The sequence below is a fragment of the Protopterus annectens genome, chromosome 3.part1, assembly GCF_019279795.1.
Source record: "Protopterus annectens isolate FY-2018-M chromosome 3.part1, PAN1.0, whole genome shotgun sequence".
Taxonomy (NCBI): Eukaryota; Metazoa; Chordata; order Ceratodontiformes; family Protopteridae; genus Protopterus; species Protopterus annectens.
This window is the reverse complement of record NC_056732.1, coordinates 581,137,010-581,153,420: the sequence shown is the minus strand read 5'-3', so window position 1 is coordinate 581,153,420 and position 16,411 is coordinate 581,137,010. Positions and strand designations below refer to the sequence as shown.

Below are 16,411 nucleotides of genomic sequence, written 5' to 3'. Positions count from 1 at the left end.
AAGCACTAGCTAAATTATCAGGCCCCATGGAAGTAGTGTTTTTGGTTTTCAAGAGCTCCTGTAATGAAGATATTGTCAATGACTGCAAAGTGCTGCAGATGTATTCTTGTATGGTCTAGCAATTATGTGGCTAATTGCATGGAAAGAGTGGAGTGTTTCTTCAAGGCAGTGATCTGCTTTCAACCTTTCCAAAGAGAAAGTAGTTTTGCATGGCTGGTTGTTAAAAGATTGACTCATGTTTTTTGCAGAGTTATTCTGCTGTAGTTCTGATTTATCTAGATGAAGTTTATGAAATTGCTTAGCTTGTTAGAATTTTTCTATAAGGATTTGCTTTTATGAAGATCTTTGGTTTCCATATATGAATTAAATAGTAATTAAAGCAGGGAGAATTGATTAGCATGCAGCACTGTTCTGTTACAATTTGGTCAGAGTTACCTAGATTATTAAATCCCTGTAGATGGAGTGCTTAGTAGCTTGAGGACAGAATAAAACAACTTAACTGCAGCAGCTCCCCAGGACTAGCACTGATTCTTTTAAAAGTAATTTAAAGACTTATACTTGCTAACCACAACTTTTCCTCTTTCCAGAGTGTACTTTCTGCTATCCAGAATGATTCCTGCATTACACCACTTTAAATAAACTACAACTGTAGCTGTTTTCATGATGTGGCTGTTTTTGACTTTCATTGTGTGATATTTCTTTGCTATTCGACATCCTCAGTGCATACTGTGTTATATTGCGTGAAATTGACTATCACTTCATTTAATTTTTTTTCTTATGGGCTCCAACATCTTATTGCTCATTACAGATCAGACTTTTGACACAACAAAATCTTAGAGTTTTGCAGACCTGCCTTCTTTCCCTCTGGTAGGAGCCATGAAACAAGTCAGTGCTTGCTCAAACAGTATATAAAACCATGCACTAGGTGTGTTAGATAAGTCACAGCTGAGTGATCAGCTTAAGCATGAACTTAGTAAAATGTGACTCATTTAGCTGCACATTGAGTAACTGGCAAAGGAGTTTCTTGCTTTTTGAAACTGTCATATTTACAGTTAGGTGCTGCCACAAGGCATAGCCTCTACAAAGTCTTTATTAGATGAAAAATGCAAATCAAGGGGAGTCATTTAAAATGTACTGTTGCTTAAGATTATTAATGGAAATGGCATTTAAGTGTAAGTCACTTCCATCCATTCTTTGCCAATTCATTCTCTTTATGTGCCCAGCTATTTCACCCCATAATCACTCTATAGGGGTACACCCACTTTCAAGTGGAAATTAACCTTGTGGTGCCTGTACATTACATGGTTAGTGCTGAGGCAAAAGCTAAGCAGTGGAAAGCCCATTCTGTAGGCAGTCATGATAACTGGATGCTCTTTCAGTCCCAAACCCTAACCCAATAGCTAATGTACATGCTCACTTTCAGAAAAGTCTTTAGTACTGTTTCATGGTGTGTATGCATAGTTTTGCACACATGCAGTTGAAGGCTACTGCATGTGCAGCTTGGCAGCTTCAAGTACACACCTCTAGTCCATCATGGTACATACAGTATGTGTCTTTCTCCAGTATTTTGCTGGCACTGCAGCAGGCCAGACCCTCCGTCAGGATGGTTAAGCTGGTGTTGGCTGCTCTCTCCCCACTTGTCACTTTCTGCATTATCTAGATTACTACTCAAGTCACTTTAGATTACAGTCAATGCATTTTCCCTTTCTGTAGTAGGAACTTTGCCAGTCTACTGTAGCCCAGTTCTAAGTGAAGAAACAGCCAAAAGGAAAATTAATGGCAATGAAATGTCATACTGTGGGGCATAATGCACTGTAAGAAAAAGAACATTAGCTAAAAAATATATCAAATCTGTGTGACAGCCACAATAATGCTATTTTGGTTTAGACAAATGATAAATTTATAGCCATCTGAGTGAGGCAGGGGCATTTGTACTCATGAGAAGATGAAAATGTGTTAAAAAATGTAGTTTCTGACCACTGTGCTCTTTTAAGCAGTGTACGGAATTGTTACTAATTAGTCTATCACATGTAAAGGTTCCTGATAGAGCAGTGTATTTACTCTTTCAAACCAGGCAGGTGAATTTATGACTTTCATACATGAGAAGTCATTCAGCTACTTACTGTGCATCTAATAGTGTTCATCTGTTATTGGGAAAGCTAACAAAGTCACGGATAATTACACTATATAAAGAAACATGGAGGTAATTCCCAAGGCTGCAGTCCCTTGAGGTTAGTGGCATAGTACATTCTGAACTGCATAGCTGCAAGTAAATTTAATACTAATTTTAATAACCTAGTCCATGTAGGTAGTTCACTGTCACCTCCCACCCTGGGCAGCTCACAGAATTAAATAGGAATCAAGAGAGATGACCTTAAGTATGTGTTATCCAACTAGGATAAAATAAAAGATGAAATAAGTAGTTCAGACTATATTAATATTTTTTTGGAACTGGATAAAGAAAACTCCAAAACTAACATTACAGGTTATAGATCCAGAAATTCTGTTAGATGATATAAAAATGCTGTCATCAGTCTAAGAAGGAACAAAACAACCAAGATGAATTTCATCAACAATTTATGAATGAACTAGCCCCCCTATTTACATAAAATAGTTAATTTAATGTCCATTCCGAGAGGGAGAAAAACAAATCAGTGGCTTTGGCAGAAATGGTATTAATTAATAAAGAAGGGAAAGATGGGCTAAAAACAGATTTTATAGACCTATTTCCCTATTAAATTTCAACTGCAAAGTAATAGCAAAGGCAGTTAAGAAGAAATTTTTGTATTTAGGCAAAATCTTGTATCTATGTAGTTTGTCTGTCCAAATAAAAATATGGCCTAAGCTAATACATTGCTTCAATTATTAATATCTAATTTTACTAAGAAGAATAAAAAAATCAAAATGTAGTGATTTCTTAAAATTTAATGCTTCTAAAGCCACTGATCTCATAATCTACAATTATATTTTAGAATACCGTGAACCCCCCATATCATTAATTAATATTATTCAAAATTTATTTTTCATTCAGAAGCTTATATAAAATTAAGTAACAAAATACTACCAGAATTTTAATAGGTGTGAGACAAAGATCCATACTAGCAACACTTTTTGTTTTACCAGTAAACCCTTTGTTGTACAAACTGTATGATAAAATCAATCCAACAATGACAAGAATTAATAACTTCTCATTATTAGCATATGCAGATGACATATTTATTACTACAGATTATAATAATCACATATTGACTGCATCAGATGTTGTAAAAGAAGCTGAAGATGTATTTGGGTACATTATCAATTATAGTACATTAAAAAGACTAAAACTATATGAAAAACAAATATATCTGACATTTAATATCCCTATTGTAAAGGACATTCTTTTTCTTGGCTTATTTATTTTAAAGAATATTGTCCACATAGCAAGTAAAACTTATGCCAAGTATTTGATAAAAAATGAGAATTTTGTGAAGGAATTCAAAACAAATTCTTTTCTTTGTTGAGGATAGTAAATATTACTAAGATTTCCATATTTCTTCTGCCATTGTCTTCAATGCAGAGTATATTAATTCCTCCCACAAAAGAGTAGAATTTTCAAGTTAAAAGAACTGTTACAATTTTTTGTGGAGGTTTGCCCAGAATATCATGGAATGTGGTAACGGGTTCTTATCACATTGTCGAACTTTTAAAAGTTCGAATGTTATATGGTGGACACCATATGATTGAACTTTTAAAAGTTCGAACGTTTCAATGGAAATCCCCGTACAATGAAAGTTTTCCATTGTCTGCACTGTAGTGCGATCTCGGAGTTGGTATAGTTAAAGAGCGGGAGGTGTGGGAGGTGCAGGGGGGCTTGCCCCCCTGCTTAAGCTTTCAGGTAGGTTTTTTCTGTTTTTTTTTTTTTTTTGAACTTTTAAGAGTTCGATCATATGCTGTCGACCATATGGTGTTCTAAGTTTTAAAAGTTTGATTATCTGAACTAGACCCTATGATAACTGCCCCGCAAACTCAAGAAGGTTTGTCAATGCCTAATATTAGTAAATATGGTATGTCTTGTACTTTTGCAAATATTGTTAATATACAATATTCAGATAAGTATACAAAATGATTAATTCTGGTATTCCTTTTCCAAAATTTCTAAGGACCATCTCTTCAGATTTTGTTTTAATATAATAATTTAAAATCTATATTCCACAATTATTATTTTTTTAAATGTTTTCTGATCTCATGGCAAAATCACCAGATTAGACAGCATTATCATTTAATGAAGTTTGTGATACCTTCCTTAAGAGAGTGTACTTGGAAATATTATGAATTACAAAGAGATTATAAAAGTCTGCTAATCTTAAATTTATTTAATGATATGCATCAAACCTTTCAGTTAGATCTTCCAGGTATAAGAAAACATGAACTTCTTAATGTAGAGAAACAAAAAATTATAACATGTAAAGTCCTTTGGGAAATAAACCAAAATAATATCTTAACCAGGAAGACAAATTATTTACATCATTCCTGGTGATGTCCCAAAATACAGCACTATAAGAAGAAATAACATGGATTACGAAAAAAAGTGGTTAAAAGAAGAATATACCTTTTTTGTTGGATATTGTAGATATGTATTCAGAAACAGATTGAAGATTTTATTGGCATCAGTGGTTAGTAAAACAATATTACAACTTTGGAAAGCTTATTCAGTACCTGAGTTCATAGAACATGAATAGTGGAATTTTTTATGATGAGTATTTATATTGTCATAAAAGAGTTTCTCAAACGTGAAAGTTTAATTCAGATCTATTTCTATAAATGAATACAATCTTTATGATTTTTCTCTTTCTTCTATTCTTTCCTTTCTATTGCTTAATATTGCCTACATATGATGGTTATTCATATATTTGGAATGTATGTATTTATTTTTTGCAGTTCTATGTATATTTTTTAAATAGAAAAAATCAAAATAAATCAAGTAGTGCACCAAAGACTTACCTATGCATACAAAACTTGCCTTGCTGCTGAAACTCTGCAAATAGATAAACAGAAGCTTTACATTTCTTATCACAACTTACTACATGTCTTTGTAATTAGACTTGATACCATACCTTAAACTCAACACACTTACCCTGAACCCTTTCTTTTTTAGTCTTCCTTATATAGAAATTAGTTGGTATAATGTTTAGGGTCTGTGCTTCCAATGAACAAGGTGCAAAGTTCGATCCTGACCTCTGACCAGTGCCTATATGGATCTTTGCATTGTTCTCCTTGTGTCACTTTGGGGTACCTCCCACCTCCCAAAAATATGCTGAGTGTTTCTGCCACAAATTCACCCAAGAATGGAGTTTTGGACAGCAGCACAGTCTGGTGCCTATAAGAGGGGAGAATTGCACAAATCAACCATTTTAGGCATCATATATTGTGTGCAGTATCCTCAAGATAGGAGAACACAGATCACAGACTGCATGCCCTGTCAAGGCTAGCCACTCAGTGGTGTAAGAATTTACTCTAGATGATTCTGTTGTGTTGACTAATGTTGCTAAAACTGGGCATGGTTATTTGCTAGAGATAAGTGGGTGGAAGACCCATCCTAATCCAAACTATGCCAAGGACCCATGCTAATGGGTGTATTTGTCTGTATTGTCTAGTGTGTGCCTGCCATAAAGAGAAGAAGTCCTGGGTCAAATAACAGGTAGTCAACCAGTGCCTAGTTGCCCAGCCTCTGTTACCTAGGATGTCTCTGTTGAGCAAAAGTTGGACATAAAACCAATCAACCTTCCAAACATGAACTAAAAACTGCTACCATCAGTGTAGATTCACTGACAGGGTACAGCTGGGAATTGCATGACATGTTGGTAAGGAGGAGGCTGGACATCCTATACATCCAGGAGACAAGATGGAAGGGCAGTGCAGCAAAGCTACCAATCAGGATGAGGACAGACTAGAAATGGTGTGGGAATTGTAGTTAGGGAAAGCTTCAGAAGACATTGAGGGATGTCTTCAGAATTAGTGACAGACTCATGGCAGTCAGACTCCAGTGTAATTAGGGCACTATTTATAATCTCAGTCTGTGCTCCACAACAGGGTTGTGATAGTGAAGAAAAGAGTGCATCCAGACAGCTGTTGCAGGACCTGATAGATAAAGAAGGACAACAGGAATTGTTTTTGATAATGGGTGACCTGAATGCACACATCAGGATACACAGGACATGATATAAGGACTGCCTGGGTCCACATGGGTATGGCAACAGGAATAAAGGAGGAGATGCCATTCTAGATTTCTTTCTGGCAAGTGGCTTGATGGTAGCCAACACATGGTTCATCAAGAGAGACAGTCACAAGAACAAATACAAGAGTAGGCAACATGCAATTCAAGTAAACTTCCTTCTAGTAAGGAAAGGACGCTGGGGTAGAATAAGTGATTGCAAAGTCATCCCCCAATGAAACAGTCTGCCCACAGCATAAGCCACTGGTGTCCACAATCAGCTGCAAGCAGTGATCAGAGAAGGCTCTAAGGTCAACAGAGACTATGCTGAAGAACTGAAAGTTGGCTGTCGAGAAAGCACAGGAGTTCATGGAATTACTCAGGCCTCTACCACCTTAGGAAGAAGATGAACTAGGAGGAATTGAAGAAGAAGAATGGCAGCACCTCAAAACAGCATGTGTGAGGACTATAGAACAGGTATGCAGCCAAGTCAGGTATGGAAATAAGGTACATGAGGAAAGCTGGTGCTGGAATACAGAAGTCCAAAAAGTCATCAAAAGAAAGGAGGAGTGCAGGAAAAAGTGATAGACAGAAGGACATACCAGGCTAAGAAGGAATACTGGTTATCTAACAAAGAGGCTAAGAAAGGAGTTGCAATAGCAAAGAACAAGGCATCAGAGTCACTTTACCAGTTTCTGGAAAGTGACTCGATAGATGGCACAAAGAAACTCTATCAGGTTGCCAGGCAAAGACAGAAACATAAAGAAAAATAGTCACACACCTTTCATATGAGATGGCAGCAACAGCCTGCTTATTGGTTCACAGGACATCAAATCAGATGGAAGGAGTACTTCTAATAGCTGTAGAATGAAGAAAACCCACAAAAGCTGTACTGCCCCAGACACCGGCTACGATGAAAGAAAAGGAGGAGCCCACACCAGAAGAAGGTGGAACAGCACTTAGGAAAATGAAGTGAAGGAAAGTACCAGGTAAAGATGAGGTCACTGCAGATCTGATCAAAATGTTGGATGAGATAGGACTGAAATGATTCTTGAGGATCCTCATGGCAGTAGAGTGGTATAAGACTCATGTGTCACTGCATGAAATTTCAGGAGAGGGTGACTGATAAATATGCAGAGTAGTAGAAAGTAAAATGGGAGATGAGCAGTTTGGATTCAGATCAGGATGCAGCACAACTTGCCTAGTGTTTTGCAGTAAGACTGATATTAGAGAAGAAACTAGAAATGAGGAAAGAGTCCAGCTGGGCATTCCTAGACTTAGAGAAATGATATAACAAGGTCCGAATAAAGCTGATTTGGGCAGTCCTGAGGTTGTTCATAGCCTAAGAAACATTTGTAGAGTTAGGGAAGGCTATGTACAAGAACCCAGTGACTCAAGTATGAATAGTGTTTTGTCTCACAGAGGGGTTCTGAGTGGGTATGCATTAGGATTCAGCTCTGAGCCCACTGCTTTTCATACTGGTGATGGACTACATTAGCAAACTGGTCAGAGGGGACAGTTCAACAAAGTTGCTGTATGCAAACAATGTGGCATTACAGACAGTCTGAATAAGAACTTTAACAAAGGAGTGGAATGCAAAACTGAAGGCACATGAGAAGAAAATGAGTACAGATAAGACAGTTGTAATGGTAGAAAATAGGGGAAATGAGATAGAAGGAAAGATAGTCAAACAAATTAACAGCTTCAAGTACCTAAGAGGGGTGGTTGAGGAGAAGTGAAGTCTGAATGAGGAGGTCAAAGCTAGAATCAGAGGGGCTGCAGCCAACTGTCACAGAGTGTCAGGGGTAGTGTATGACAGAGGAAGGTTGAAAAGTAAGGTGTACTAAACAGTGGTGTGACCAGTACTACTGTATGGTACACAAACCTGGGCAGTAAAGGTAGAGCAGTTGAGGAAGCTAGGGTATATGATAACAAAGAAGCATCTTTGACCCTGATTTTTGGAACCAGCTGCCACTTAACTGGGTTGTATATCAAATCATCAGTCTTTTAGGGAACCACTACTGTCCCACAATTAGAAACAACCTTGATAAAATTATTAACGGTCACCACCCTCACATCTTGGTATCGTGGTCATTAGTTTGTAAAAATGCTTAGATTCATGGAAAACTTACTTAATATGTTCTTTCACCATTTGATACTGTTAGGTTTTGTAATGCTTCTGTATTTGTTATATGCTACTTAATAGAGTGAACATTTTGACTTCATGATTTACTCTACACGTGTGTTTTTCACTTGTATCTGTGTGTACAAATGTATTAATTTGTTTGTGCTTTTTCACTGATGTCATTACGTGTATGAAGATGGGCAGGCTAGGGTGACGAACTAATACATGCATGTCTGTTTTTGATGAATTGTGTTTTGGTTTGTGTACTTCATAGCTTGCACTTTGGATAAACAATATCTGCTTTCTAAATAAATGGATAACCTCATTTAATGTTATACGCAGTCCTCTTGAAGGAGTGTGTTATACAGGATATCCTTATAGGCTCTGCTTAATGTAACGTGCACACAGTGTAAGTTGTGTTTTTAATTTAGTTTTTTTTTTCTTTCCTAGCAACAACAGTAGTTATAGATACCATATTTTGGAAACGTTTGTTATGGCCAGAAGGAGAAGTACTTTGGTACAACACAGTATTGAATAAAAGCTCCAACTGGGGAGTATCCTTTTCTGGTTAAACAGTTTTGAATTCTCTTTGTTTTAGCTTTTTATAGTTTGTTACAAATTTTACAGCTTATTATTTTGGGGTAACTGTTTCTAATTCAGAACCAGTATTTGAAATTTGTATTTAAATATATTTAACAGAACCATCATAGTTTCAGCTAGAAGTGTTTCACAAAAACATGTTTCTTTAAAATTGTTGATTTTTCTGAGTATATTAAAGTCTTATAGCTCTTTGAAGCTGACACAGTAGCTGGTATGTCACCACATCTGTACATATGGCTTTTGGAAGTACAGGACGTCAGTTTCAGAAAACACTGATTACCTCTAAGGTTGTTATTAAGAGTAACATGCAGTGACAGATCAAAATTCACGGAATTGCTGGATGTTAAGTGCAGTCAGCTAGTACATGAGCACAAGCCCTTTAAGCACAACAGCCGTCCATCCGTAACCCAGTAGAGTCACAAAAACAAAAATATTTAGGCAGTGCTGAGCCTCAGAGCAGTTTGGCATTTCATGCAGAGATATTCAGCATGCAATATAACTTCTGTACGTACAGTGCACTGATGAACACTGCATCATCTTGTTATAAATGCCCTGTGCAGCTACAGCAGAAATTAGTATACAGCATTTGTTAAATTGTAATAAAACAACCTGAATTAGGCTAGCTATCCATCCACAGATTAGCTTGGTGAGTACTCCCTCTGACTTCACAGTAGTGAAAGGTGATGCCTCACTGACTGGGAGCTGGCTGTTTTATCCTGCAAATTAATTATTTACTGAGCTTTGTTTGGAACCCTTCAAAGTCTTACAGTCTTGCTGAAGCAGCACATAACAGCTTGTTGAAAACTTTTTCCAAGCTGTTATACAAATTTTGTAGCACAAGTTCATCCACACAACTCTGAATTCCTGAAAAGTACAATCAGAAAATACTCTTGAAGCTTCATAACAGAATACATTTAAGTTCTACACAGCTAGCATCTCAGCATTTTGTTTTTAAGGTTATACTCAATTTCAGTACCCATCTAAAGAGTTTCTGTATACCCATTATACATTGTCATGATATGATCCAAAATAATCAGTGTTCCAATAGGGGTGTCATTTTCCTATAATTTCGCTGTATTACTAAATAATATAGACTTAGTTGGTACGGTGGTGCAGCGGTAGCATTGTTGCCTCACAGCAAGAGGTTCTCCCATTTGATTCTTGGCTGGAGTGCGGGGAGTGCCTTCTGTGTGGAGTCTGCATGTCGTCCTCCCCGCAGTTGGGTGGGCGTTCGAAAGACATGCGTAAACGGGCATGCCTTCGTTGAAGGTTGAACGTCGAGCTGGCACCTCAAAGTTCGTGAAAATCTACTGCCAATCATTAGTGGACCGGAGTTCCACTGTGGCGACCCCTAACTGGGAAAAGCCGAAAGACAACAACTAAATAATATGGACTTGAGATAGACAACACAAAGGGTCACAAATCCTGACAGAGAACAAATATGATCAAATATAGCAATTTTTTATCAGCATGTAAAAAAGTAGCTTTGACTATGACTGTTTCTGCAAGAAAATAATGTTCACAATGTACTCTAGTTACCCATGACAACCAGATAAACACAATACCTGATAAATGAGCGCACTAGTAGGGTCTTTGCAGGGAGGAGACATAGCCATGCACTGAGACTTGGTTAGAATTTTCCATTGTGCTGTTGCCAGTGAGGAGACGTGTATGCTGGGGTGGCCAGAAGACAAGATGTGTATATACAAAGGAAAAGAAAACAAAATTAAATTAATCGTATAGTAGAAATAATGCATGATACAAACGTGTGATATTGTAGGATTTTGACAAGTCTGGCATGAGCGTTTGGTTACTTGGGCTTCACTCACAAGACCAAACCTAACCAGGTGTGACTGAATCTGACAATATACTCACCCATGTCATGTACTGTACCTACATTCCTTGATGTCCCAAGCTATAAATAGTTCAGCTGTGCTGCCTTGCTCTTTCTACCTTTTAAATCTTGGATGGCTGTAAATATAGTGTTTCTTCTTAGATAAGCAAATCATGTACTGCATTGTAACTTTTTATTTATGTGCAGTATTTTATATTTGTCATATCATTTTGGCAGTGTGTGTTACTTTTTGAATCGGTATAGAAAATTGAAGAACTTTTCCTAAGGAAATTGATGTAGATATCAACCATTGTTATTCTATCCCTTCAAAAGCTGTATACTTGGGATTCATGAGGTATCATAGTGTTAATATTACCTGTAACTTTTCATATCTTTTATAAACTTAAACACATCTGTTGTTTCAGCTTATTAATTATATATGCAACTTAATTTTATAGAAACTGTTAAAACCTTGCCTTCTTCTCCTTTAATATTTTTCTTGTAATGTGCTGACAAAGATGCAGACTCAGAGCCATTTTAAAAATACTTGTATGTGAAGATGATAATTTCATGAGATATAAAATAAAGTTGAAATGCTTTGAAGACAGCAGCTCTGACAGAGTAAGAAAATGTGATGTGTTCAATCACCTTTATAGAGTTAAGTATCTTACAGGTTCATTAGTAGTCCTTTCTGCAGTTGATACTTTCTCAAAGTATTTACTCCAATGTCACCTTCTCATAATTCTGTTGTTTTTGTACTTATTATTGTTACTTGTAACTTCTGATATTTTCTCTTGTTTTCCATTTTTCTTATGGCTGCTTGTTTTGAACAAATTCACTGCAGTCCATTTTTTCATGCCTTACCTTCTTGTCAGTCTTTTAGTCATATCTCATTTCTTCTATGGACAGCTTTGATGATACTGAAATATTTCATTTTTAATTTTATCCTGTCTTTTTGTGTCCAGATTGTATTTGGCTACCACATTTTGTAGAGCATTCAATTATTTGATGTTCCTTTTTAACTGTGGTATTCCCAAAATAGTGTTACTTTATTACTTAGGTTTAAGAAAGTGATAGTTCATTTCTTTTTCCTGATGAAATTCTTAGCAGTTCTTGGCTTTCAGTTCCCCTTCTCCTTCCCTTTTGCACCAGGATGGGATAGCGTGTATTCTTTTTTCTAACAAGTTTCATTGTGCTTCGCAGCATCGTGTGTTCAGCACCAGATATTGTTCTACCTTTTGGAGATGAAGTTCAAGTAATATGGTGTTCTTGTAGAGAATTTGAGAGCAGAACTGACTGCACTAATTTTGCCTGCTTTTTTGAGTGCTGCAATTCTGCTGTTCCTAGTATGACAACCCAAACTGTGTTTGATGACTTGAACTGAGACAACTGCTGAAGTTCACCATATAGATTATTTTTCTCATATGACTGTGTTGCTTTTCATGTCAAAGTACTGCTGAACTACCAGTAATAGGACTTTTATCCAAATGTATGTGGTAATTTGTGGTAGGAGTGGTTTAACCACATTTTTCTGTCATTGCATGGACAAAAGCACCTTTGAGATGACTTAAGGGCTGTCTGCAAATACCCTATTACTTCATTGAGGTGTGATGGAACTCATTATGGTCTGTAGCATCTCATATATTTCCTTATTTTCCCATCCCCCTTTCTGATGGCTGTACTTCCACCCATTTGGCTCATTTGTTCTGTGGCAGGTTAGTATGTAGGCATCCCCAGACTAAGCAAAATCCCTAGAGTCAATTTGTTCCTGCCATTGAAACTGCATTGACCCATCTGTGCCTGGTGTCAGGTGGTAGGGAGTCAGCATCCATTTGTGCATATGCTTCCCTCCCCTAGGCTGCCTTCAGATTCGCTACAACTGTCTGGTTAAGGAGAAGAGCCTCCCATACCTCCTGTTTTACTATCTCAGCAGGGAGGTCCTAGCCCAATGTAATATGAACAAACATAACCTTTGCAGATGGGAGATGCACCCAACCATCACTGGGTGTTCCACGTGCCATGTACCTAAATGCCTCCTACCCTCCAGAATGACTGAGTTAGCATTAGAAGCTCATCCTCCCATGCCCTGTCCCTCAGATATCCATTCTACTAATCGAACAAGGGTTGTCTGGCATAGTTACGGCTTCATCCTTCTACACCATGCAGCCAGGGTATTTGGTATGTTTCTTTTGATAAGCCATTTGAACTGGATGACTCCAAACATTTGTTTCATTAGATGCAGATTTCTGACTTATTTTAAGGTCAGTGTGTCAGATTTTTTTGTTTTTATCACTTTGTTTTTTTTTTTTTTTTTTTTTTTTTTTTTTACATACTGTGTATATTTTATGAACTGTACAACTAAGTAGCTTTTCTGACTGTGGTTCCAAGATCAAGGGATTTGCAACTGTACTGTCTTCTGGCATCTAAAGTCCTGAAGCTACTGTTCAGCTTTATCACATTTATTACTCATAGACTGGTGACTGAACACATTGTTTTTTTTTATTCTAATTTTTCAATTGCTCATTATGGAATTTTACACCATTAGCCATTTGCATTTTATCCTAGCTGTTCTGGCATTTTTATTTTAGTTTTGGCTAATGGATTTGAGTCTAGTAACACTGCAGGATTTTTACTGGCTTCCTGTTATAGCCAGATCTATTTTTTTGTATCCTTAATATTCATATATAGATCTTTGTACAGCCTGGATACCACCTGTCTGAACGAGCGATAAAACCTTATTTTCTTTCTTGCTCACGCTGATCTGGTTAAGGGCTGCTAGGGATTCTAAGGATATGCCTTGAAGCATCTTAATTGTCTTTTGTTATGGTCTTTTACCTACTAAGTGTCTCATGCTTGGAATTGCTTCCCAGCTTCTTTTTGAGTTATTTTGAATACTAGTTGGAATAAACTTTAACATTATATTAGTTTGATTTTATATTGTTTAGCATCTTTTGCTGCTTATTTTATTTCATTACTTTTAGCTCATAGTCTTGTCCACGGTGGTAGTGCTGCGGTAGCGTTGTCGCCTCACTGCAAGACATTGTTCCGTTCGATTCTCAGCTAGAGTGTCTTCTGTGTGGAGACATGCGTGAATGGGCGTACCTTCGTTGAAGGTTGTGCGTCAGGACTGGCAACTCAGCATGTAAAAATCAACTGCCAATCATTAGCGGACCAGAGTTCCATTGTGGCGACCCCTAACCGGGAAAAGCCGAAAGAAACAACAACTTTTAGCTCATAGTCTTAATCCTGTGCATTAAACTATCAGTTCTGTACAAAGTTTGGCATTGCATGCTTTTCTATTATTATCTCTCTGCCTTAGACAGTCACCATTGTCAGCAGTATTACTTATCACTAGCTATGCACTGGGAAAACAAGTGGGATGCAGCAATTCCACTGTATTCTCATATCTCTCAGGGCTTGACATTTTCAGTTATGTAACTGCCTACATTATAGCTAGAGAATTCTGTGAATATTAGAATGTAATGCTAAATTATATTTGGATACAAAAGTCATATTACCTCTTATGTTCCAGTACAGCTCAAAAAAAAAAAAACAAGAAAAAAATGGTGTTATCAAACTGGGATCATCTTGTTATTGGCTGTATACTAGCCTGTAGCAAAATATGGGGACCTGGAAGATTCTTTGCATTTGTTAAAGCTGTAATTTCATGTGATACCCATTGGCATATTGATTTTGGTACTCAAGTTAATATGCTATAGCCCAGATGTAGCTGAAGTACACTGCATAAGAGCATAAGGAATGTTTATCCTTGAACAGAAAAGAACAGAAAAATAAAGTCTGTTGGAGAATGTTAGGCATATGGGATTTTTTTTTTAAGTTTCATTTTATTAAGAAAGATGGAGTAGGCCACATTCTGACCACAAAAGCATGGAATAGATAAAGACTGCTCAGTCCACCTAATCTGCCCATTTTACCTTTCACTTGCTTAACAAAAGCTTAATTCTTCTCTGACCCCACCCCACCCCCACCCCTACCGAAGAATTGCAAATAAAAGCTTTGCTTAAATGGTTATTATTTAAGAGTTCTTATCTCAGATAGCCCTAATAAAGTAGCTATAATGAATGTGAAGAAGGTATGGGAAATACATTGCATTTAGTTTCAATTATGGGGGTACCATATATTCCTCAGTTAAGTAGAATTCAGGAATTTTAGTATGATATGTTGTACCCAAAATAACTTATCTTGTGACATGAATAAACACTGGGCAAAAATGTTACAGTAATTATTTTTTTTTTCATATGGAAAAAAAACACACGAGTTCACAAGAGTAGTGCATGAAGATATTAAGAAAGATGGATTTGGCTTAACCAAGCTTCATTTATACATAGTAGTAACTAATTCCCACACAGTGTTGAAAGACCTGAGCTAAATCAAAAATAATTTATGCAAATCGAAGCTGCTTTGGTGACTTTAAACATATTTCAAGGTTACTCAAGGAAGGGAGAGTGGTATTGCATAAACACTGAACTTTCATTTGGGGTAGGATGACGGATTCAGATAATTAAACTCTCCATATCTAACGAAGCATGCATTAGACATTATCATGGTTTGCACATAAAGTAATGTTTAAATGTTGGGAGTGAGTAGCAATAAAAGTCTCTTGAGATGTAATGGCCTGATATCTTTACAAACCTTTTCAGACATGCAAACAAGATATGGTGTACACCACTCTTTGGGTAGAATTAAAAAAAATATGGTCCACAGTTTCTCAGGGCTGGTACATGGAACCACTTTCCAGTAACCCACACAATTTAAAAATGTGCCCTTACAATGTGAAGTAATGTCTTATACTACCACATACTTGGACATATCCAGGAATGCAATATTTTCCCCGAGTTCAAAAACTTTTGCACTGCAGTGTATAGAGTGGATTGCAGGCTGCCAGTGACATGGCTGCATTTGAGGATGAAGCACAACAGAAGCACATTATATTTCCCCAATAGCCCTGTGAATTAGAGGCTGTTCATAGCAGAAAATAGCTGTGCAACAACATCTGAAGATAACATCTTAGCAGTGCATATAACCCAGATATAGACAAGCTGAATCCTATGCCCTACACTTACTGTATTCCACATGCAAAGCCACAGTGTTGCAGCCAAACTGTGATTCAGGGTGTCAAAGGAAAACACTTCAAAGACCAATTCACGTTAGGTTCAAGTATGGCACCCTTTATTAATTTGCAGCAAGGAGACAAAGCATGCAGGCAGAATGATTTGTCTGAACAATAATAATTAGTATGGTACTTTTATACAGTTCTTTCCATGTCACACAGTAAATGTTACTATTCTATTGATGTAGTTAGACACAGCTTTCTGTATTGTTCTACAGAAAATGTTACTAGACTAATTGCTGACTAGTTGAGAATAACTGCTGATTTACAAAATATTTGAGAAAAACAACCTGGCCTTGGGGCTTATTTTAGCCCACCACAAACTTTCTATTCTTCAATTGTGCAGTTCTAATATATGTGTTACATTTTGCCTAGATTCAAGGTACATTTCTAGCTTGGGTACAAGTAATGCTGACTACGGTTTATACTTTCAAGCAGCCTTTGTTTTTATTATCAATAGCTTCTAGCAGCTGTGTAATTTCTCATGGCATAAACAGAAAATCAATAACTCTTTGTTAAGTCTAATGA

General features: G+C 36.9%; 1 protein-coding gene across 1 annotated transcript in view; it reads left to right on the top strand.

The window, feature by feature from the left end:
* Positions 1 to 8,560: 8,560 nt before the first annotated feature.
* Positions 8,561 to 16,411, top strand: part of LOC122797703 (dol-P-Man:Man(7)GlcNAc(2)-PP-Dol alpha-1,6-mannosyltransferase-like) — a 290,834-nt gene continuing 282,983 nt past the window's right edge. Inside the window, exons 1-2 of the mRNA XM_044066238.1 lie at positions 8,561 to 8,575; positions 8,750 to 8,872. Of these exons, the coding sequence (XP_043922173.1) occupies positions 8,561 to 8,575; positions 8,750 to 8,872 (138 nt within the window). The remainder of the gene's footprint in view (positions 8,576 to 8,749; positions 8,873 to 16,411) is intronic.